The following is a 26,480-nucleotide window of genomic DNA, read 5'->3' as shown; positions in this document are numbered from 1 at the left end:
AGGGAGAGGAAAAATGAGAAAAAATTAGGTATTTATAACTTACGAGTGAGTGATCGGATCTTAATGAATTTTGATATTTAGAAGGACATCGTGACTCAGAGCTCTTATTTTAAATCAATCTATTCATTCTTAGAATTTTGTTAGAGCTCCTACCATATGAGCTCTTGGCTCTTAACTCTTCTTGCCTCGTCACAAGTCCCATATGAGCTTTTAGCTTGTTCTTTTATGAAGTTTACCGGCACTGATAAGTTAATGAAATATTGGGTAGATCCTGTGTTTCCAGTGAAAATATTTTCCTCTAATATTTATTGATTTTCTTACATTGAGATGAGCAATAAATTCTTATGCTTGGATATTCTGTACTCCAATATCTTTATACATACATGCTAGAAATTAGTCACAACCCGACATTCGCTAAGTTTACATTACTGATCACAATTAATCAGATGATTAAAAATTTTAAACACATCAAATTAATACCAAAATAGTACCTTCGTGTGAGGATGTAGAAAGGGAGGGTTAGAATAGATTGGGATGGAGGAGAAGCATGCGTAGCTATGTTGGCCTCAGGTGACTTGGTGCTGCAGTGAGCTGTTAGTAGTAGTAAAGTAACTATCTAATTTAATGTATCAATGCTTAACTGTATTTTACTCACAAATCTATCGGTTTAATAAAACATTAAAAAAGGAAAAGTGGCCACTACTATACATTGCCGGTTTCATTGCCGGTTTAACTTTATTTAAAAAAAAACAAGATTTTTGAATAGAAAGTAAGGAGCAATATTAAAAAAAAAACAGAAACTATTATGTACATGAAGGGGATGCTTCCTCCTCAATACATTGCTCTTCATACTTAAGTTTTTAGCATTTCTAAGAAAGCTTTCTATTCTAATTAAACGGTCACTGTGTTTTAGGACACGTTCTTAAAAATTGGGAAAAACAGTCTAAATTTGACGCGAAGAGCAATGTATTGGATAGGGGGAAACTTTTTCATATACGGAATGATCTCTGTTTGTTTCGAATTTTAATGTTGCTCCTTGCTTTCAATTAAAAAAACTAGTTCTTTTGTTTAATCTCGATTATTTTCAAATAATGCCGTTAAATCTGACTTACCTTTCATGAACAATTCCCCACCTTCTCATGGAAAACTCCTCCGTGCAAAGTTTCTCTCACGTAAACTACACCAACCCACTGTAAAATCCATTTTAGACAATTTCATCCTTCATGAAAATCCCCCTCCCCTCTGTAAAATTCGGACGATTTAGCCTGAAAAATTTTCCTTAGTATTCTTCATTTGAAAAAGACTTTAATTTCTAATCGTTTTTCAGACCATTCCGGAAATCCTCCCTTTCGTGTTAATTTTTTCCCAAAAATCCAAACCTACTGAAATTTACCCTGGACAATTCCCCTTGAACGTCTCCGCATGCAAAATTCAGATGGCATAGAGAAAGTAAGACAAATAAAGAGGACTACGCGTAGAAAATCTGTCAAATCCTCGCAGTGCAAAATTTCTCCTGGAATTTCTATCCCCCGGAAATTTCCCACCCCAAGCAAAAACCTCTCCTCCCCCTTGAATTTATGTGTGTTTCCCAATAACAAATAATATACATAAACAATAGGGCATATTTCATAACTTACAGCCCTCTTCCCCACGGGCAGTGGGGGGAGGGGTAAGGCATAGCTATTGGGTCTTTCTACTGTGCTGAAAAAATAAAGGTAAGGTAAAGGATACGGCATTAAACTTTACAGTCCGTACCGGCGGTGCTGATCTCCGTTTCTTAGCCCTTCAGCCAGGAAGTGCAGTGGGGGGTTGGGGGCCAGCCATCCTGTGCTTTCGCACACCCTTCCTGTTTACCTTCCCCAGATTTCTCCAGGTACCCATTTAGAGCTGGGTCGACTCTGGCTAAGCTTATAGGGTCTTGCCACTGACCCCCGTCCTAAACTGAAGAATTGGGTACACTGGGATTCGAACCCGTGTCCTCTCAGACAAAGGATGTCTGGACTTTTTGAAAAAAAGATAGTCACATTATTTATTGGGAGGGGCTATCAAAAGATTTTTACGGTGAGGGTTAAAACGAGCTGAGCAGAGTGTCACTGAGTGGCTATCGAGTAAAAAAAATACACCAAGTGAGGATCAAAATAGGAACTAGGTTAGATGGCCAAAAGTGCAGAGAGTTTTACTCATAAATACCGGAGAGCAAATAACCATTTTCTCAGAATTTGGTTTGCATGCAGGGATATATACATAGGGGGTCTCGGTGTTTATGCCCCTTCCCCCTAATCCAATTTCTTATTTCTTTTGGGGCACTTTTTATTGAAATGACCAAATAATATTTTTATCCTTCCCCCGCCACAAAAAATTTTGCCTCATGCCTGGATGAGTAAATAGAATAATTGCTAATCAATATTAGCAAATGGGAAAAGAAGAGAGGGATCTGTCACGGAGCCCCTTCAGTAATAAACCTATGCAGTTTGGACCTCAAATGTTACGCAGAACGTGGATCTAAAAAAAAATGCAGTTAGAGCAGAGTCTTGGAATCTTTGCCTGACCGTAAAAAATATTTTGGAGTATTTTGTACACGTAAAAAGATCTTGCTTACAAAAACAATTATGTGCTAATAACAGTCAAATAGCCAAAAATTCAATTTCTAGATTTTCCACTCTCCTTCAAAACTTATATAGAGTGACCAATACCTTTGAATTATCGCAAAAGACTTTTTGATTTACTTACTTTCAATGTGTAGTCTAATGTCTTTTAGGGTTGTTTTTCATTTTAATATTATCATGGCGTATCATTTTCTATATTAATCTTAACACCTTTTAATTATCGTAATCGACTTCTCAGATTTATTTAGTTTTATGGTATAGTTTAAGATTTCTGTGTTATTTTTCATTTTAATATTATCATGTCGTACCATTTTCTATATTAATTTTAACGCCTTTGAATTATCTTAACAGACTTTACAGATTTATTTAGTTTTACGGTATAATTTAACATCTCTCTGTGTTATTTTTAATTTTAACATTATCGTGCGTTTCATTTTCTGTATTAATTTTGACGCCTTTTAATTATCGCAACCGACTTCTCGGATTTATTTAATTGTAGATTTATTAAGAAGAAAAATGGCGCTTAAAACAGTCTTGCATATCTTCCTTTCTCTTGATTAAATAAAAAAAAAAGTTTTTTTTAACGGAAAGTAAGGAGCTACATTAAAACTTAAAACGAACAGAAATTACTTCGTATATGAAAGGGGCTGATTCCTCATCAACGCCCCGCTCTTTACGCTAAAGTTTGATTCTTTCTCTTAACTCTACTTTTTAAAACAGTAAAATACTCTAGCGTAAAGAGCGGGGCGTTGATGAGGAAGCAGCCCCTTTCATATACGAAGTAATTTTTGTTCGTTTTAAGTTTTAATGTCGCTCCTTACTTTCCGTTAAAAACTTGTTTTTTTATTTAATTTTTGAACGTTTTTGAATCAATGCATGTTTTGATTTTGGCTCTCCGCAGATGAATAATTAAAACGAAATTTGTATATTTATTTTTTTGGCTAAATGGCTCTCTCATAGTTTTGATCAAAAGATTTTGAGAAAAAAGAAGCGGGGGAGGAGGCCTAGTTGTCCTCCGATTTTTTGGTTACTTAAAAAGGCAACTAGAACTTTTCATTTTTTACGAATGTTTTTATTAGTAAAAGATATACGTAACTTACAAATTAGCTTACGTAACGAACTTCTGTATTCTCATGTTTTTATTACGTATATGAGGGGGTTTACACTAAAGCTTAAATTTTTTTCCAATTTCTTAAGAATGACCCCTGAATCACAAAAGCCGTAGAATAAATAGTTGAAATTACTAAAAATACTTTAGCGTAAAGAGCGGGGTATTAGGAAGAGGTGAGCCCGTCATATGCGTGATAATTCCTGTTCGTTTTAAGTTTTAATGCTTCTCCTTACTTTCAGTTGAAAAAACTTTTTCATATTTATTTTTTCATTGTTTTTTTTTAATAATGGTAGAAAATCCTGCACTCCGTTCATGAAAATTTTCTTCCCCCATGACAGATTTCTCCAAGGAAAGCTCCCCCAAAATATTCCCCTCTTCTCAACCCCCCCAACCTATAAATCGCCCTGAAAACGTCTGTATACTTCCAAATAGCAATTACTATATGTAAGCACTGGTCAAAGTTTGTTTGCTCTTTACGGCAAAGTTTTTAATTGTTTTAAAAAGTAGAATTGTGGCAAAGAGTCAAACTTTAGCGTAAAGAGCGAGGGATTGCGGAAGGGACAACCCATTTCATATACGGAGTAATTTCTGTTCGTTTTTAAGTTTTAATGTCGCTCCTTGCTTTCCGTTAAAAAACTAATTTTTTTTATTTAATTTCTGAACATTTTTAAATTAATGCATGTTTGATTTTGGCTCTCCGTACATAAATTATTAAAATGAAATTTGCATATTAATCTCTCTTGAATCCTCTGATATCCTCTTGATATCCTTGTGATATCCTTATGATATCCTATGATATAAATAGATGAGAAATCTTATCTGGTTTATAAAGTTAGTGTTTTTCTTATTTCAGAAACTCGCCTGGAAGCACAGCAGCTGGACCTGATGCACATTATGGATTCCCACTTTCTATAAACACACGATCCCCAATTGCTGTTCGTAATTCCCAAAGTTTTTCTCAAGTGCCATTTAGACGTTTGCCAACAAGTAGCTCGACTGCTTCCACTCCGCCGGTGCCATGGGGACCACCCCCACCATACTCAAGAGGAGGATCTGTGAATTCTGGAGGGTCCAGCACTCTTTCCCCTAATGGAAGTCCATCCCATTTTAGTAATCCTGATCCATATAAAAGTGCGCATCAATCTAGATGTGATTGGAAGGACGGTGAAATATCACCTGGGTCCTTATCTACCCTTTATGGGCAGAGTGGTAATAATAGTGATGCTGGTTTACACCATCAAGAAGAAACCCAGAGAAGAATAAAAAGGGCTCTTCTTTTTGGGGCTGCATCTGCCTCTTCACCTCATTTAAAACCAATCAATGAATTCGGCGTGAGTCTTTGTGCGTCTGCCCTTTGCAGTAATTCTAATAACTCCTGCTGTCAGGAAAGACAGCGAAATATTCCTCAGTCACCAGTTCAAAGGGCAAGTGAGGAATCATCTCCTAGTGGATCGAAATACCAAAACAAAATAGAACCAGAATCTGAAATTTATTTTGCAGACGTTTCGTCTTGTACTCATTCGGTGCGTAATAATGGTGATGAATCGTCAACTTATGAAGAGATTAATCGTTATGAAATGTCACCACATGAGAGATATACTCAGAACAGTCCAAAGAGACCCTCTAGTCTTGGCCAGCAAATTGCCGTCCCTCAAACTCAAGTACAAAGAGCTGGCTCATTAAATACAATACTCGAAAAACGTCAAGTACATCGGCTTGACAAATATGAGCCTGGTGACAATATATTCAATGCTTTACAACCCCCTATAGACCCTCGAAACGCTCCTTTTCGAAAAGAAAATCAAGATACGAGAAGACAGCCAATTTTTGGACACGATGATTCCCGATTACTAGGTCACCCATGCGATTTTATTCAGCAAGAATCTCCAATGGATAAACACATAAAATCGTCATTTGTTCCTTATAAGAGAGAGAAAAATGAATCAAATAATATTGTCCATTCTCCATTCATGCAGAGGCATGAAATACAATCCAAAAAAGAGGAAATGTTAAAAAATCAGTTTTCTGGGCGAACTCAGAGGCATGAACAATTCCCCAAGCGAAACTTTTCCCAAATGGAGCCTTTTAAGGAGGAGGAAAATTTAGAAGAACAGTGGAAAAAAGACAAAGGCTTATCTCCTGACGAAGAGGTTGCAGCTTTGACAAGCAACTTTGTTGAAACCGATGATCAGGTTGATAGTGAATCTTGTACTCATTCTGTTGCTGTTTAAGACAATTACAAACATGCGAATACTTATAAAAATAAGGTGGACCCTCCTCAAAAGATGTTCTGACCACCCTTCCCTTCCCTTCTTTCTAACAATTGGAATATCTGAGCATAAACAGATTTTTCCTATAGATTTTTATAATCCCTCTTGTCCATAAATTCTAATTAAATTTATTGTAAAGTTTCTAATCAGTCTGTTCCTGTTTAATATATATCCAAATGATGCCATTACCCGCAAAGAAAAAGAAGGAAGTTCCCCTCACATAATGCATCACCCCACGACCCCCGACCCTTTACTATAAGAAAAATTCGAAACCATGAGCATTAAACTTTCTTTTTTTTACCACCCTACACCCAATACTTGCTACGCTACCCCCAAGAAAACCGTGATTTTGATTGATTATGAATCTTGAACTCAATATGTTTCTGTTTAATAACAATTTTAATAGTATATATCCTTGCATGCAAGAAGTAAAAAAGGGTGGATATCCCTTTAAGATAGACTCCTCCACTCACTGAAAAAATTTAGTATTTTTAATTAGAAATTTACCTCCCACCACTTCCCCATTGAAAATCTCGATTATAGAAGAAAATGAATCTTGTTTTTTTTGTCTTTCTTGTCTTTCCCAGTTTGCTGCTGTTTAGAAACTACCATAATAATACATATTAATGCGCAAAAGAGTAAAAAAGAAAGCCTTATCACTCATATTACAATCTCTCTGCAAAGAAAAAATCTTTAAAATCGGGCCAAAGCACACTTTTTCTCAATTTTCGATCCACCATACTCTTCCCACCTTCTCCCTTTGACTCTTCCATATCCTCCTAGAGATCGGACTTCTTCGGTCCAATACGAGTGCACCAATCGCTGTATTAAAATGACTTAATTTATTCTTTTTTTTTAATATTTAGTTTATTTACATAAACGTTATTCTATTAATATTTGTTCAGGTTGTGATTACAAAAAATCAGAACGATAGACTGGTGAAAGATTGAAGCTGTGATTAGACGAAGTGGATATGATGGGAAACTCAAATGACATATTAAGTGATTGGAAGTATTGAGTGATTTCAGAAGAAAAGCATTCATGAAGTTGGATTTTTCTGTATTTATTTCAATTTTTTTAAATAATTAAGCACAAAATCTTCTATATGGTTTTCAGTTTTTAAAATGAAACGGCTTAAGTTTTCAATAAGAATGTAAGGGGGCAGTGTATGATTTCAGATGTCATGTTATTGTCTGTTCTTTTTAGGGGGGGTCTATCTCCCTGATAAAATCAATCTTTAGTTTTTAACAATGAAATTTCTAGCTTAAAAAAATAAAGCGTCGGCTGAAAGAAACAACCATACAGTAATTTGAAGCTCACACCAGCATTATTATAATGAAATATTCCCATCTTAATGCAAATTGATTAATGGTCGGAAAAATCAAATTAAATTATTTTTTTATTATTGATTTGTTAAATTTTTTTCTGAGCAAGTAAACCCTCTTGTCAAGGATTTTATTTATCCCAACATGCGCCTTGCATATATTTTAGATACCACATGCATTGACAGTTTCGTCAACAAAAAAAAAATCAAACATAGAAATCATTAATTTAAAATCAACAACATTGTAAAATCATATACCCAAACTTTAAAGCATTCTGAAAAAAAAAATTGTCGCTTAAATTTAACCAAACAATGTGAGTGTAATGCAGATGCAGGGAACTATAATTTTACAAGATCGATACGATTTTACAATTTAAGATGATTTTTGTATCAAAGGGAGGCTTCTTACTGAATATACATGCATCAGCTTGGTTCGTTCTCTTTCTAGAAATAGTATTTGGATCACTTTTCATTCCTTCCTTTCTTTACAGATGCATAATAGAGAACCCTGCCAGACCCATCCTGTGCTAGCAGTTTTTAAATGTCCGTGTCCGCTTAGTGAGGTTGAGCTAGATCTGTTAAGGGTTGTCCATATAACTTATATCCTTTCTTCAATTGCTGCAACGAATTTCTTAGTTTGAGACCCTTTTTTAGCTCTTCCTCATTCACCTTTCCATTCTTCTATGTAATAACTTTTAATTTTGCTTTTTATAAGTTTTTTTGGGTATTTTTTTTCATGAAATGAAGAATTGGATATGTTTTATTATTTATTAAATGATAAATTAGCCAAGATAATTTAATTGCATTAATTGTGAGCCATAAAAACTTAGAAATAAAATAAAAAAGTATGTATGAGGTTTCAACCGAATGAAAAGAGAGAAAATACTTCTGCACAAACTCAAAACGATTAAAAAAACAAAATCAAAAATGTTCTTAGACATTTCTTTGAAGAATAACCTGAAAGAATATGGACTTTGTTTTTGTTTTGAACGCTCATATTCAGTCACCCCCCCTCCCCTCCCGCTCGTAAATAAAACGCCAATATAGGTCTTAGAGCAACATTACACGAAGGTGAGTTCATACAGGAAGAAGATGGACTTCTAATGCAAAAAAGAAGTCGTGTCGTGTCTATGTCAATTTACCTTCCGCCTTAAACGTCACCACCCGGAATTCTTCGAATCCAATAAGCAACTTTTCACAACTAGTTAAATCATTGGTTTGAATTTGAACAAAAAATTACAGATAATTTGATATTGCAAAAGGATTGGAGATTCATCACATTTATTTAATTAATCACATGTCTTCTTCATCTTACATTTGGATAAAGGGCAGGGTTTTGCAGTCCAATCCGATCTTGTACTTGAAGATTTGCTCGGAAACAAGGAAATTCCACTTCTGCTTAAGTAGGAGGTAGATTTTGGGGATGGACGAAAGTTGTACACATTGCTACTTTCTGCCGAAAGACTTGTTGTCGGTAACTGTCAAGATTGTCAGTAGATTCTCCACCGTACAAAATAGACAGTGCAGCTTCTCCCGCTGCGTTAATCTCTTCTTTCGAAGCATCAATTCTAGAAAATCTTAAAGCATTTTCCCTAAGCTGTTCGTTGCCTCTCAGCCGTTTAAGCGCAATCCCTTTGCCAAGTCCGTACAGACGGGAAGTTGTGTCGCAGTCAAGAATTGCTTGAGCAAAAGGAAGCAGTTTGCAGGTTTCAGTCTCAATATTCTTAAAATGGCTTTGATGTCCCAACTTGCATCTGAAGTGGTTGGCTTTGGCTCAATGTACAGGTAGACCTCAATCTGCTCAGGAATACAATGATAAACTAACAAAACCAAGAAGTGGGTATCGTCACCGAGAACCACAGTGTCCCAAGTCTTTGAACAATCAACCACGGTAAGCATAAAAAGTAAGTCAGCATAAGCTTGACCTTGGATGGTTCTCAGACTTTTGCCTCGTAGATATTCGGAAAGTGCATTGACGAAACGGGCTTTATTCTTTTTGCACGAAAATATTACTCTTTTTTGGTGTTCAGTCTCATTTCTGGGCTAAACAGTACTTCCTGTCCAGTGATACAGTTTTGCTGAAGGTGAGCCATATCTTTTGTCGGAGCAGCAATGTCGTAGCTATCAAAGACAGTAATAGTGTCTGGATATTTGGCCGAAATATAGTTCCAGTATCGGCCGTAGGTCTCCGAATATGTATCTTTCTTCCCCCAGGGAATCCTGTGAAGCAAAGCGCCCTCGTCTAAAACGTAGGTGCTATTCAGACTACGTTTTTCCCAATAGGATCAATTTCTAAATGCGGTTTGATAAATTTTGCTGGTTCATGCTTTTTGCTCTGGTTTATTTGGGTTTCGGAACGTGCTAGAATCATCAAAAAGTGACGCAGGATGGGATAGGAACTTAAGGAGTTCTATAAAATTTTCTTCATTGGACGAATCGGCCTCGTCATCCAGTACGCTATCATCCCAGTATCTATCCTCAAAGAAATGAAAAGGTTTTTTGTCCCAAATAAAGTACTGTTTTAGTAATAGGTCATATCGTCCAATTGCTGAAGTTGCTGCAATTTTACTGAATTTATTATTCATTGCCAGAGGAATTGAGAGTCAGTACAAAATCTTCCTCAGTCTTAACATATTCTTTATGTCACAGTTTATTTTCATGGGAATTGAAAAAGCAATCCTTTCCAAAGAATATGGTAATCGCGTTTTTATTAAATCCTTTTTTTGCAGGAAAATATTGCACAATATTTACAGAATATAGCCCAGGAAGTGGACAAAGAATCTGCTTGTGGTTTTCAAAATACTACACTCCTAAATACAACTTGACTTCTTTTCCGTGTACATTATGTACTGAATGGGGGAATCTATAAGCTCTTGTATGCTTTCGTGATTTTTAAGCGGGCTGTATTTTGCCTTGTCGTAAATCTTAGAATTAACGAAGTGTCCTATGTCATTTGCAAAAACTAAACTGGTATTAAACTCTGAAGATATATATATATATATATATATATATATATATATATATATATATATATATATATATATATATATATATATATATATGCATATATATATATATATATATATATATATATATATATATATATATATATATATATATATATATATATATATATATATATATATATATATGTATGTATATATATATTATATATATATATATATATATATATATATATATATATATATATCTGGCACGTACGCAGGGGGGCCTTTGGGCCCCCCCCCCCGAAAATTTGTGAAATTTTTAATTTCCCCATGGTTTCTTGGGATTTCTGGCAAAAGTAGGACATTTGTTAAGAATCGAGATACATATGTGAAGCCTTTTTTGGGGGATTTTACAGCATGCCATTATCCAGTCAAGTCACTGCCCAATTATTAACCCATTTTCTGTCTAACTTTTTACCCTCTTTGAAGTAATTAGCAATTGTGCTGTTATTTTTTTTTTTTTTTGTAAAGAGAGTTTCCTTTCCACAGCAAAATAGAATTATCCTATATATTAGAGCGTCTATCCCCCCTTTCAGGATAAAGTACAGCTTTTAATGGATCAATTTTGGAAACTATCATTTTTCATTAAAATCTACGTTTTTGCAATAAAAGAACTACCCCCCACAGAATCCATATTGCACTGTTAACCCTAAAATTTCCCTTTCAGTGGGATATAATAGATTAATCTCTGGTTCTAAATCGCTATGAACATAACCTGAGCCTAAAACATACTGTTGAGGCTTCAGTCTTCTTCCCCTCCCCCCATCCACTACAATACTACAGGATCTGTATTTTCCGATATACCTGCTTTTTGCATTACTAAATAAAAAAGTACATACTTTATATCTGCTGTTTCGAAGGTTTTAGCCCCCCCCCGAAAAAATTTCTGCGTACGTGCCTGATATATATATATATATATATATATATATATATATATATATATATATATATATATATATATATATATATATATATATATATATATATATATATATATATAATATATATATATATATATATATATATATATATATATATATATATATATATATATATATATATATATATATATATATATATATATATATATATATATATATATATATATATATATATATATATATATATATATATATATATATATACAGAGGTGCCATTTGGACCGAATCTTGGGGTGGGCATAAACTCCATCTTGGCCCCCCCCCCCCCCGACTCACTTCGTGTCGCGTAATCATCTAGGAAATGGGCTATTGACAGAACTCGAGAATTTATTATGTATCTTGCCTACTTTCAAAGTTTAAAATAGTTAATAGTAAATACCGTAATTACCCCAAGGGTCGTCAAGTAATTACGCTCTTTGGTTAATAAGCGTTCAGTAATTTAAAATCAATTGGACAGAATGGATTATGTTGGACATAATGGATTATTATGGCCGGCAAAGGGCCCTTTGTGGTGGAAGCTTGGGCCCCCTGGAAAATCTGGGGTGGGCATTTGCCCACCCCTGACCACCCTATAATATATATATATATATATATATATATATATATATATATATATATATATATATATATATATATATATATATATATATATATATATATATATATATATATATATATATATATATATATATATATATATATATATATATAAATAAGTTGTCTGTGTGTGTGTGTCGAGTGACATCATGTTTGTGTGTCGACTGACGTCATTATAAGGATTGAGCTGTATGCGTCATGAAGTTGTTTGTCGGCTGACGTCATGTTTGTCAACTGATGAAATTACATACGGGGACACAAATGACGACCGGGACACAGGGAATATAAATGACGACCGGGAACCTCAAAGAGTAATTACAGACTGGGACACCCGGACACAAATCACGACCGGGACACAGGGAATATAGATGACGACCGGGACACAGGGACACAACTACAACGGGGACGCCGGGGGCAGAGGCGGGATATATAAATGACGACCGGGACACAGGGATTGTTCGAATAGAAATTACAGACCGGGACACAAATGACGACTGGGACACAAGGAATATAAATGACGACCGGGACACTCAAAGAGAAATTACAAACTGGGGCACCGGGACACAAATGACGACAAATACACAGGAAATATAAATGACGACTGGGACACAGGGACACATCATTATGGCGCGTAACGACTTACGCGCGCGGGGGGGATTGGGGGGCGCAAAGCGCCCCACCAACTAGGTGTTGGGGTGGTGCGAAGCGCCACCCCAACAGCTAGTATATATATATATATATATATATATATATATATATATATATATATATATATATATATATATATATATATATATATATATATATATATATATATATATATATATATATATATATATATATAGTACCAGGGGCCAGAACTTGGCATTGCGACAGGGTTGTACATATTTGATTCTCTAATTATACAATAGCATAATCATCGCATTATTTTTTAGTCTTAAATCACAAGTTGTAAAATCAGCGATTTCAACTGTATTGAGAGATTTCGCTGTGGACTTAATTCCTCCTTCCTGTTAGTGCATCCAAGAATCATCGATTTTATAGGATTTCTTTCTCTTGGGTTCTTTCTTGGTTTCTCTTGGAACAATATATATATATATATATATATATATATATATATATATATATATATATATATATATATATATATATATATATATATATATATATATATATATATATATATATATATATATATATATATATATATATATATATATATATATATATATATATATATATATATATATATATATATATATATATATATATATATATATATATATATATATATATATATATGTAAATATATATATAAGTATATATATATATATATATATATATATATATATATATATATATATATATATATATATATATATATATATATTCCGTTCCAGGGTGATTAAGAAATTCAGACGTGAATTCATTTTCTCCTTCCCGTTTATCTTTGCAGATGCTAAAATAACACATCTTGATTTTAGCGTGAAAAATCAGCAATTTCAATTTAATTAAGTAATTCTGCCCTGTGAACAAGTCTTTATTTTTGTTCCTGACGGTAATCTGTATTTGAATGTTCAATGAATGTTGACATTAAGATGCAAATATTTTTGGTATGACTATTATTGTCATTTCAAAATTTCACTCCGATAAAGAGTCTAAGGTCTTAAGCGGAAAAAGCAAAGGAATAGATTTAACAGCATTTTGTTTTTACATGCCTAATATATTTCACAAAATCTGTCAAGGAACGACGAGCCTAGAATCGATGAATATTCACAACTGTTGGCTCTGGGATCGTGCCAGTTCATCCCAAATAAATAGAGCTAGTCAATTAAAACGATCTTATGAAAACAGTAAATCATCATACATTATAAACAAGAGAGACTTACGAAAAGGAATAAGAGAGACTTGCAAAAAGGTTAAATAGCCAAGTTAGTTTTCTCCTGAAGTTATTTAAGAAACTATTCAATATTGAAATTACTTTTTAGTTCGTCTGAAATTATCTGAGGGGCCAAGGGGGAAAGAAATCTACAAACGATTTTCCATTGGTATGTAAAGATTCAAAAACGGATTTTGCCGAAAAGAACCAAATATTTGCCTGAATGTCGCATAATTTTCTTCTATTTGTATGTTTTAATCATGTTAGGGTTAAGATTACCGCACCCTCCCTTCGAACTTTATGTTGGCAATAAAGTCTCTGAGTTATCGAAGTACGAAATCTAATGCACAGCAATAGGTTTCTATGTTTACGAGGTACGTGACTCGGACAATATTTATAATTGCTGAATCATGACTTATTTTTATTTTATTTTGGCATCATGAATTATTTTGTATATGTTTACTTTCTAAGTGATGCAATTGAATTATAAATTCCTGTTAATATTTTAAAAAAGAGAGAAAAAAGAGAAAACAAAATGAAAGAATATAATAGTAAAAATATCATTGGAAAGCACTGGTTCTTTTATTTTAAAACAGTTCTTGGTAACGAACTGTAGTAAGGAGCGACCCGGCTCAATAGTAACCGAAACTCTAAAAAATAGAATTTTGATACCAATAATTACACCAAAAGAATTGCATTTTAATGCTGATTTAAATATATAAATTTCATCAAGATCAGTTATACCTATCAAAAGTTACGAGCCTGAGAAAATTTGCCTCATTTTAGAAAATAGGGAGAAGTACCCCCTAAAATTCATACAATCTTAACGAAAATCACACCATCAGATTCAGTGTATCAGAGAACCTTATTGTAGAAGTTTCAAGCTCCTATCTACAAAAATGTGGAATTTCGCATTTTTTGCCAGAAGACAGATCACGGATGCGTGTTTATTTGTTTTTTTGTTTGTTTTTTTTCCCAGGGGTGATCGTATCGACTGAGTGGTCCTAGAATGTCTCGAAAGGGATCATTCTAACGAAAATTAAAACTTCTAGTGCCCTTTTTAAGTGACCAAAAAAATTGGAAGGCACCTAGGCCCCCTCCCACGCTCATTTTTTCCCAAAAGTCACCGGATCAAAATTCTGAGATAGCCATTTTATTCACCATAGTCGAAAAACCTAAAAGCTATGTCTTTAGGGATGACTTACTCCCCAGCAGTCCCCGTGGGAGGGGCTGCAAGTTACAAACTTTGACCTGTGTTTACATATAGTAATGATTACTGGGAAATGTACAGACGTTTTCAGGGGGATTTTTTTGTTTAGGGGGGAGAGTTGAGGGAAGGGGTTACGTGGGAGGATATTTCCATGGAGAAAATTCTCATGGGGGAAGAGAATTTCAATGAAGGGGGCACAGGATTTTTTAGCATTATTTGGAAAAACAAGGAAAAAAGATATGAAAAGTTTTTTCTACTGAAAGTAAGGAGTAAAATTAAAACTTAAAACGAACAAAAATTATTACGCATATGAGAGTTTACCACCTCGTTATACCTCATTCTTTACGCTAAAGTATTTTTAGTAATTTGGACTATTTATTCTACGGCCTTTGTGATTCATAGGTCCTTCTTAAGGAATTGGGACAAGATTTCAGCTTTAATGAAAAGAGCAAGGTATCGACGACGGTTGAACCCCCTCATAAACGTAATAAAAACATACGAATGTAGAAGTTCGTTACGTAAGTTAATTCGTAAGTTACGTATGTTTTTTACCAATAAAAACGTTTGTAAAAAATTAAAGGTTCTAGTTGCTTTTTTAAGTAATCCAAAAATTGGAAGGCAACTAGGCCTCCTCCCTCGCTCCTTTTCCTCAAAATCTTCCGATGAATTGCAATTAATTAATATGCAAATTTTGATTTAATTATTTATGTGCGGAGGGCCAAGATCAAAACATACATTAAGTCAAAAACGTCCAGAAATTAAAGAAAAAAATAAGTTTTTTTAAATGAAAGTAAGGAGCAACATTAAAACTTAAAACGAACAGAAATTACTCCGTATATGAAAGGGGCTTTTCCTCCTCAACGCCCCGCTCTTTACGCTAAAGTTTCTTACTGTTTTAAAAATAGAGTTAAGAGAAAGAGTCAAACTTTGGCGTAAAAAGCGAGGCGTTGAGGAGGAAAAGCCCCTTTCATATACGGAGTAATTTCTGTTCGTTTTAAGTTTTAATGTTGCTCCCTACTTTCATTTAAAAAAACTTGTTTTTTTTTATTTAATTACCAAAACAAACCGATACATGGACAAAGTTGATCCTCATGAACCATAGATAAACAGTCGAGACCGACACAATGCACTGCAGAACGACCAGAAATGGAAAATATCCTTAGTTTTTTTTTGAATAGTTAATATTTTATTTGAACAATATCATTGTTCAATTTGGATCACATTGATTTTCTTGGTTTGACTGATAGAGTGTAATTGTGGATGCTCAAGTGGGCTAGGTTAAACCTACCTTACTAAGATTCGCCCTTAAAGTTGACATTTGCTTGAAGCTATCTATTGACTAGCTCATTTTTGGGGGGTTGACATTACTAGATTCTTACTAATTTCAGCCATTATTGATGGCGTCCATTCAGTTTCATAGGTGGTGCTGTTTATCATTTACAAAAATCTGCGATACATCATTATCTGCGATAGCTATGTCGGGGAAATTAGTTTAGAATGCAATGTTGAACTTTGAACTAAATCGTGCACGAAAATTTGGAAATAAGCGTGATGAGATAAGCCGTAGAGCATGCGAGTTTTTTTTTACAAAGGACGATATAATCAAGGCTAAGGAGATACTGTGGTCTTTTGCTCACTACACCAAAAGAGTATCAATTAAAAAGAAAATCCGAAGACAATATTAATGAAATGTTGTAGGTACTTGAGCTTTGTGAGCAACGTAACGTTGAGCTGCCAGTCTTTGTGATAGTTGAACCTGACGAAGTCCCTAACTGTCCATGTGAGATAGCAGCGGTAATCACCAGAAAAGTTACAGAAGTTTGTAATAAGCATGGCAATTTCTTGAATAAGGATCCTCCCGCCCCCTCGATTGTTCCTACAGTTACTGAAACAAAGCCCTCAAATGCAGTGGTACTCAAGAATTTGCCTTTTGACCTCATGAAGTCAGATTTGTGGAAAGACCCTTTGCAAAAAATTTGTGGCAGAGAGTGCTCTAAAATTGTCGAAGTTCAGCCCAGAAAAGATAATTGGCGATTTGTTATAGCTAGCAAGGCTGATGCAGAAACTCTTTTCGGGGTCTTTCAGAACGGTGATAAATCTCTTTCCGCAACAATCAGGAGCCCCTCTTACCTCGGTATTGCTCGATTTGTCCCCAGCAATATAAATGACGATGAACTTTGCGCACTGATTCCGAAATGTGTCAGTACAAAACAGATTGGCAATACATGCACGTTTCGATTGAAATTTGAAACCAAAGTTGACCTTATGAATGCCATAAAAATCCTCGAGTCATAGATTACGAGAGGATCAAAGTTGCTGAGTATTTCTCTCTCCCGGTAAGATGTTTCAAGTGTCAAGCCTACGGGCATAGTTCCAGCAGCTACAAAAATAAAGCTATTTGCGCAGTCTGCGTTTACCATGGTCATTCAAGCTCCAAAACATCCCCTTGTCAAAGGCCCAAGAAGTGTGCATTGTGCAAATCACAGGATCATCCATGTTACAGCTTCAAATGTCCAGTCGCCCAAGAACTTTTAAGCAAAGTTAAGTCTGCATAATGGCTCGAGCCATAAGTCTCTTATTGTGGAATATCAATGGCAAAGTGGTTGACAAAGGCCTAGTCCTCTTTGAACTTCTAAGTACAAATGAAATAATTTTTCTACAAGAACATTTTTTATCTGATGAAAGGAAAAATCTACTCACCATTTCACAGAGTTCTTATCTCTTATTTCCTCGAACGAATATGAAAATTGCCGTGGCCGACCTTCAGGCGGATTAGATATCATTTCACAATTTCCCGTCAATCTCCTTGAGTTGAATGACCATTTCATTGCTGCTGAATTTTCGGACTTTGCAAAAGGCTAGCGAGTTATGTGAAGAGAGTTTCAAATCGCCCTAATGCTCGAGTTTTGATCGCAGGAGACTTTAATTGTGACTAAACAGACGGTTCATTGCCAAGAACCCAACTTCTTCTGAATTCCCTCCCCCCTTCCTACTCAGTTGCTGCCAAAACGGAAACTTTCACGTTTATTGGTGTCATGTTAGCGACTTCTAACCTTGATCATTTTATTGCATCTATCCCCCTGTAAAACTGTCGAAGTAATTAGTGATGTCTTTTATTCATATCACCTTCCAATAAAGTTGAAAACAAATGCCTCATTTAATGCCCCTAAACAGCCAGATAAAAAGTGGTTTTATATAAAAGATTGGAAAAAAATAACCGAGAGAGGTTTCGTCTTGAATGTGATAGAATATTTAAATAAAATAAAGGAGCCCTTTCATTTGTTGTGCACGCGCTCGGACCTTCGTGACAAAGAAATAGTCATCGGACTTGCCACCTTTCTAGCAGAAATTAACCATGCATTAAACTGTGCTGAGGCTTCAGCTGTCCCGTGCAAGCGGGTTAGGAAAGGCTCTCAAGTTCAGGGTTGGTAAAAAAAAACCCTTCCCTTGTTTCCGTGTGCGAGTCTTCTAAAATTTGGCTGAATATTTGGAAGGATTGCGGCAGGCCGAAGTCTTGGACTATTAATGGTTTTCGGCTACGTTCGAAACATTTTTTTTGCCAAAGTGTTAAGGAAACATAAGGCTGATCTTATTGAAAAACGCTCATAAATTAGCAGAGAACCCTTTGAAGCTCTGGAAAAAATTTGAACGCCCTTGTGAACACATTTGTGCAAATAATATTCCCGAGCCTGAGTGGATAAATTATTATAAGCATGAGTTTTCTTCTCCCGATCCTGCTCTTGAATCAAAATTTGAAAAAGAATTAAGTGCTTGTCTGGAAAAACACGAACCTTCGACATTTATAATCAAGCCAAGTGATGTATCATTTTATTGTAAAAAACTAAAGAAAAGAAATTCCACGGGAATTGCTGCCAGACATTTTGATTATGCAAGTGCTTTTCTTTTCAATCATTTATCTCTACTTTTTCAAATGTCTATTGAAAACGGAGTTTATTTCTCGCCAGGTTTCTGGGACAGTGGCAGCACCCTTTTTGAACAGGCGTAATAATATGCTGCGCTTCCAATCAACTGGTACCTTTTCCTTTTCCCATGCTGTAGCCAAGAAGGCGGCGAAGAATGTTTTTAGTGCTTCAACTGAGACCTTTATCATTTCTGCTGACATACAGTCTTCTTCTGGGGATTTACCATTCTTCAATCTCTTGGCAGCTGCATGAACCTCTAAAGCACTTGGCGACTCTACACTAATATCTAGGGAGAAGAATGGCGTTGCGGGAACGTTGGGTAGTGGTTTATTGAGGAGTCTTTCGAAGTGGGATGCTTATAACCCATTCAATGCTGCTGTTTCGGTCACGAGTACGCCAGGTGGGTCCCTAACTGGGCTGTTGACTGTACGCTTCTTTCTAACGATGTCACTTCTGATCTGATATAGGGCTCTAAAATCTCCTCTCTTGGCTGCTTCCTCAGCAAATTTTAGCTTTGTTCTCGATCAGGGTTCGGCGGTGATTCCTTACGCTCTTCTTTACGGGTTTGTCTGCTTCGCGGTAATGTACGTTTTCAAGATTAAACGGCCTGGTGTTCGGATTTGAAAAATGGTTAGTTTTATGAGTTTCCTCTCCCTTATGAGATTCTAAGTTTGGTCAGATTATGAGATTCCAAATGGTCGATTCCGTAATTAACTTGAGCTTTTAGCTTTAGTTTTAGCGAATGATCAATAGATTTAATAACATCAGCTACAGCAGTAGCTTCATTTCTATCACTTCCGACGAGACGCTAAATATCTTTTAACAGTCTCAGCTCAGTTATCGTCGACTTCGAGTCTCCACACAAGTTATTGGAGTCATTAGGGTCGTTCAGCTCTTTAGGTTGAAACTTTAATATAACGGCAAAAGAGGGTTTGGATGACTGTTTGGAGGCTTGAGACAAAGAAGGTAACGGCTTGCGCTTCGACAGGACGTAATTATCGAATTTAAAATAGAGTTCATTAACTTTACGAGTAAGCATAGCACTTGATTCTTCTACAACAACTGGTACTTCATCAGGCTCGTACAGCAAGAAACGCGTCATCGCTAATAAATTCTGCTTCAGTTTTCGCAACATCGGCGTGAACATTCCCCACAGCCCAAGCAAGGTATAAACGTTCAATACTGGGGATCATACAATCTACTGACTCTGCATTGTATTTAGCAAAGAATCTCACTTAATAAAAAGGTTGAAATCGCTCCAAATTACATAAGGGCGTAAGACAAACTCGATCAATGATATTCACAATCAGGCGATACAAGTAAAAATTATCAAATTATAAATGAATGTCTTGAATGTGGGTAAATTTGACCCGTAGCAAAATATTAAGAAATAACAGACTCAATAAGGACTAATCAGATAAAAACCAACAGCCTAAATGTCCCAAAATGATATTTTCATTAAAGATATTGCTATATTTAAATATTTGGTTTGGCACAACATAATATTGTGAGTCACTTAACTGATTTAATGCTCTTATCCATAACACATTCCCTCTTTATGGAAGTTTTCCCAAAACTTTTTTCATTCCCTCTTTAGCTTAGTGCTGCAATTTATTTGAAGGACAAACACAGTCAAATACAAAGATATATTAAAATACCCTTTGTATAACTTCGCTCGCATGACTAAGAAATCCTTATTTTTAAATAATTTTAAAGGAAATAAAAGAAAACAAGCTGCTTTATCTTAATTACGACTTTTAATGCGTAAAATGTGTGTTTTCAATATGCATAATTTCGTGTTAATAATAATATGATTAAGTTTTTATTTTCTTTAGAACTATTTTAAACTACCCTAGGAAACATCTTAAACCACAATCTTAACTACATTTTCCCTTTGTAGTTAATGCCTTAAATAAGATAAGAAATATTTCAAAAAGCCTAAGGACCATGGCAACACAGAATACAGTCTACAAATAAAGCTCAGAAACAAAATATAGCTTTAAATAATAAAAATAGAAATAGAAAAAAGAAAAAAGAACAACAAAAGACAAGAAAAGAAACACGCCAAGGTTCAACATTTCAACGAACAAATACCATTCATAATAAAATTCAAAACCTAAAAACCGTAACAAGCTATCCCCTCAAAAATGATTCCCCTTGTTTAACCCCAAAACGAAGAAAGCTGCACTACTGATTAATAGCACATGCGTTCTTCACAGCCATCCACTCAATTAACCAGCATTCACTCCCAAACTCTCGTCCAGAACATGGATTCCGTAACCCAGACAGCTCTTCACGCTCAGATACAAAATGGATTTAGTTTTCATTCACACATCCACACATAGGGCGAAAATGGGGGACAGCCGCCAGCCTAAACTTTCCCAAAAATTTATGTCTCTCACCTAGATCCAAACTATCCCCTCTTACCAGCAACAAGTTCTTCATATCCTCTTTATTCAACCCAAATTTAAAATAAACCTCCTCCCCCCAACAGTCTTTAGCTTGGGAGTAAAAGCTCAAAGACATAGATGGGTCCTTATGAGCTTGCCACTCTTGGATTTCTTGGTCATTTAGGGTTCGCTGGACTTCTTCCCATACTGACACGCTTTCATCCATTGGGCCTTTTCCTTCAATCCTTATCTACGAGACCACAAAGGTCTAGTATTTTCTTTGCCTATTTGGCCACGAATCACGTCTACAGTCCTTCAAGCTCTCCAAATAAGCTGACTTAAGAAGTCGGACTCTAGGTAGCCTAATTATCTTCTCTAAGAATTTCATCATTCTAACCAATCTAATACTCCTAAAGGGGAAAAGCCCCAAATCTCCTTCCAGCACCGCTGAAATAAATGAATCTTTCAAGCCTAAAATTCTCTTAGAATATCTTATCTCAACTACTTCTAGCTTAGCTGCTTTAGCAAAACCCCAAACCTCAGAACCCCAATGTAGACTAGAAGCTAATGTGAATGCGACCGGTAAGCATTGATGTTCTTAATTAATATCTCGATGCAATTTTAATTAGTTCAGATTACATTCCAAATGACTAAAACTAGTATATTTATTTCTGATTATCCCAAGATTTGGGTTTCTGGAACTGGATTGCTTTCTTTTGTGATGTCAATGCTGTTCAAAGGTAAAAAACGTATCTCTTCACTATTCAGAAACTATAAATATAAAACTATATTTAAATATATTATATATTTAAACTATAAATATATTTAAATATAAAATATAAATATAAAAACTAGGTATAAAACTATACCTAGTTTTTCCAGATTACATTAGAGTGATGGGATTTCTCTCTAAATTAAATTGCCGGGTAAGAAACGTTATTCATAGTTGTCAAGGCAAGAAAAGCAACCTCTGTTTTACTTTGTTTTATCTAAACTTTCATTTTTGTCTTTTCTTTACTCTCTACCTTACTCTTTCTCTCTTTTCCGATTTTAAAATTGCTTTTTATATAATGATTTCTAGTGAATTTGTTTATTCAATTACAAAACATAGTTCAAATCTGTTTTTCAGGTGTATGACCATCTTTTATAACTTGTTCCATGAGAACTTCTCCGCAGCTGCTCCAACGTTTAGTGACGCTTGTTCAATTTTCACTGATAAAGCGATGGTATTTAATATATTAATTTTACGCTGCAGCCACCCGTGCAAATACTTAACGCGGAACTTAACATTTTCATAATTTTGTTATTATTGGAGTCGCTGCCACCACTTATTGGAGTGGTATACCTCGCGACCACAACTATTGTTACACGTATGTGTGCCACAAGTATATCTGGGGCCCAAGCTAGTGTTTTAGTTAGCTATGGTAGCGTGATCGAACGGTCAACAGAGCCAAACTTTGGGCCAAAAGTACCACCACCTGTGCCATCACTAATATCTCTAGTTATTTCTTTGGAGGGTAAAGGGGCCCCGCTGTCGATAAATCATTGACGGTATTTCTCACGAACTCTTTTCCTACCCTGCCTAGGTTCGTGGAAAATAATCTAAGACGGTTGTAGAAAATAGCTTACTCTTATTCTTTCGACGTCTTCAACAAAACACATATCTATCACTCTGAAACTGAACTCTCAATAAAGACTCAGGACATGAACTAATATAAAATCACCACTTCTGTACATAGAGCTTTTTGTAGGGATGGACTCTGGATTGACGCTGGCCAATACTATAAATAAAATAAAAACTACAAATTTAAAGGTATTTTGAATATCAATGACTGTCAGTGGCCAAGTCAAGGAAGACAAAAATAAAATTTAGCTTGAAAGCTTACTTACTGCAAAATCACTAGCTTAGCAACGAGACCTTAATTTATCATCGAAAATTATATCAATGGCAAATCTAATCAAATATAATTACAAAAAGGAAAACAGGTCATTTATCCAACAAAGAAAAAAAACAAGGGTGGAACCCCAACAGTTATTTATAGCCATTTAGCTGCCAAAGAATTTGATATTCTGCTAGAAGAGGCCATACCTTTAAGCAGGTATGGTCTTTACAGGCCGTGGAGCCTTTGGGGGATATGCCCTTGAAATATTGAATTATTTTTGTCATATTTTGATTGAAATATATCCGGCATGCAGACAGAAAGAGAATATCTTCCAGCTTCATCCCACTTCTATGTAGCAGAGCAAATGTAAACATTTCTTTTAACCTCGAAATATTTCTATAAAAACTCAGTACCCCTTCTTAGCATCTAGCAATGTCTTTCTTTTCAAATTTGTCATTTGGTCCCTCTCACAGAGTAGCTTTGAAAATAAATTGAAAAACAGTAAAAATTGCGTTTGTAGTAAATTACATTCTTGTGATTTACTATGGGTCAGCCAAATATCCCTCATGGTAATCTTTAAAAAAAAGAAAATAATGAAAGACTAGTCGCCAGTTCAATCATACACTAACAGGAATGGTATAGAAATAACGGTGTTTTTTTAATTTATTAGCTAAGAAGTATTTGAGTAGCCTCGCCTCACTGTTTGATGCTGGAAGTTTTATTTTTTATTGTAGGGAGGATCTTGTAATGGTATTACATATTTATTTTTATTTGAGTTTTACAAGTGCCTGTTTTTAAAGAGATTTTAAAGAACTAAGAGCTTTTTTATCAATATCACTTCATTTTCGATAGTTTTTTTTAATGAGTTTTCACTCTATTGTTTTTCATTGGTTGGTTCACTAGAAAATTTGTATTTAACAATTTTTTATACTGAATGTTTTTCCATTTATAAATAAAATCTGTAGAAATTGTCAAAAACATATAAAATCTCCTTTATGATTATAACTATAACATAGTTTAGCCACGATTTTTGAGCATCACAAATTTTTAGATCAGGCTACGGGTATTACACGTTACAATAGAAAATTCTTAATTATAAAAATCTCATTTATAAAAAGTATAGAAATGTTTTAGCAGTGGATAACAGTGAGTCAAGAAAATACTGGTAATAGAATAAGCAAAAAAAACCCGAATTTTCGTTTTTTTAGTTACATTTTAATCACTGCCTTGACTAAAAGTGTGACTCATTACTTCTATAATTTCATTTTATTTACAAATTTATATTTTGCTATGACAGTTTCAGATTTTTTAACAGATTTGTGTCAAAAAAGGAAAATTTTATAAGGAACAAGAATCAAATAAGATCTGAGAGAAGAATTTAGATTTGCTGTGCTCCTAAAACCGTGATATGGATGTAAACATGAATCTTCAGCTATATTCCCTTACAAAGCGTTAAAAGTGAGAAAGTAAGTTCTTTTATTGGAAAGCTGAATCCTTGAATCCAAAATCAGCAACCACAGCAGCATGAAAGAAGTTAAATTAGGAAAAGATGTCTTTCAGAAATCTCAAGAGATGAAGTTCTGCAAATTTTCCTATAGACATAAATAAAAGATCAAAAAGAAATTTTATGTTCACAGCTTCTACAGTGTCTAACGAAGGATTTTTCTTTTTTAACTTTGGTAAAGCACATACAATAAAAATAAATTAAAATTAATAATTCATAAAAAATAAATTATAATGAAAAATTTTTATTTGAAACATTTTATCATCTTTTTCTTTCTATAAGTAAGAAAAAACTGAAGACAGAATTTGAAACAGTGGCACACTGATTCTAAGAAAAAAACTTATCTGACGATTCTGTATAGAATATCCAAATTAGATTTTCGGAGATAACTAAAATTAAATATGATGTCAAATAAAATAAAAAAAAATTTGAAAAAATAAATAAAGCATAAAAGATTGTTCAAAGAAGATTAAAAAAAATAATGTCAAAATGTAAACGATCAGAAAACAGCTCATATAAAGGGTAAAATATATAAAGAATAGAAAATATAATGAGTAAAAAGTTAAACTGAAGCGAACATAAATTATAAAAGCCAACAATGGAGCTGTTAATTGCTCGAATTCTATTTATCACTCGAGTGTCAAATGACCCTTGAGTGGATCTTTTCAGAACTTTCAGAAGTCAATTACTTCTCTTTGATTTCATACCGGAAACTGACTTCTTGGAAAAATGCAATAAAAGTTGCAATTTTGGATTGCATCTGCAATGACTTCCCAAGCTTAATTCCTGTTCCTTTGTAACCGAAACCAAGTTTATATGAAAAAAAAATTTGAATGTTTGCGCTGAAAAACATTTTGACATTATATAAATAGCAAATGGCTATTTACGAAGTAGATTTTGCATCGAAATAAATTTTATATTTGTGATATAAAACAGAATTCTGAAAGATAAACGGGTAAAGTTTAAATAAGGATGTTTATTTATCGCACTTAAGAGGACGCGTCTAATTGGGATTGGCAATTTTAGTTATTGAATTCTTAGATTAGTTCTGACACAAGAGTCAACAGTGTAAAGTGAAATCTTCTGATGTATTTCTTAAGTAATTTATCAAAAACTATCGTTTAAATAAAATGAAAGAATGTCTGGTATCTAACTGGAAGAATTTGTTGATTTTAAGCACAAATTTTTCAGCCTGAGAAATTACTTTTTTAACTCTAAGTCCCCCTGCTCCCACAAACGTTTATGCCATTGAAGACATTTGCTTCACCGAGTGACCTGGTATCTGGCTATCAAAGAGAATCTAAGGTCTAAATTCTTAGCTATTTCAAAAATCTCAGGATCCCCAAAATTTCTACAAATCCAAACAAGATCGGCATTGTGAACGAAATAATACTGGCATAAATTTTTATAAAAATATTTATTTGACGCTATCATTAAAAGTACATCAGCCACATATTTAGAAAGAGAGCTGGCAGAAAATGATTTATTAAAAAATTTCACTTTGCGAAAACGTAAAAGCATTGAGTAGTACAGTGTTAACAGACTAGTAATAGATTTCAAAATTCGCGTGTAAAAATATATATTATAAGAAGTAAGAATCTTTTTCCCAATCTATCTGTTTTAGTTGTAATCTAGGTCAATTCAAAATTATTTTGGAGCTGTAATTAGGATATTTAGGCTATATATATATATATATATATATATATATATATATATATATATATATATATATATGTATGTATGTATGTATATATATATGTATATATATATATATATATATATATATATATATATATATATATATATATATATATATATATATATATATATATAT

General features: G+C 34.2%; 1 protein-coding gene across 5 annotated transcripts in view; it reads left to right on the top strand.

Annotated features, from left to right (window-relative positions):
• The window catches only part of LOC136030079 (uncharacterized), a 142,793-nt gene extending 135,702 nt beyond the window's left edge, over positions 1 to 7,091 (top strand). For all 5 annotated transcript variants that reach the window (XM_065708761.1, XM_065708752.1, XM_065708768.1 and 2 more), the window contains exon 8: positions 4,571 to 7,091. In XM_065708761.1, coding sequence (XP_065564833.1) covers positions 4,571 to 5,948 — 1,378 coding nt within the window. In that variant the 3' untranslated portion in view covers positions 5,949 to 7,091. The remainder of the gene's footprint in view (positions 1 to 4,570) is intronic.
• The last annotated feature ends 19,389 nt before the right edge of the window (positions 7,092 to 26,480 follow it).

The sequence above is a fragment of the Artemia franciscana genome, chromosome 1 (assembly GCF_032884065.1).
Source record: "Artemia franciscana chromosome 1, ASM3288406v1, whole genome shotgun sequence".
NCBI classification, from domain to species: Eukaryota; Metazoa; Arthropoda; class Branchiopoda; order Anostraca; family Artemiidae; genus Artemia; species Artemia franciscana.
Note: the sequence above shows the minus strand (reverse complement) of the source record. Positions and strands in the feature narration are given on the sequence as shown.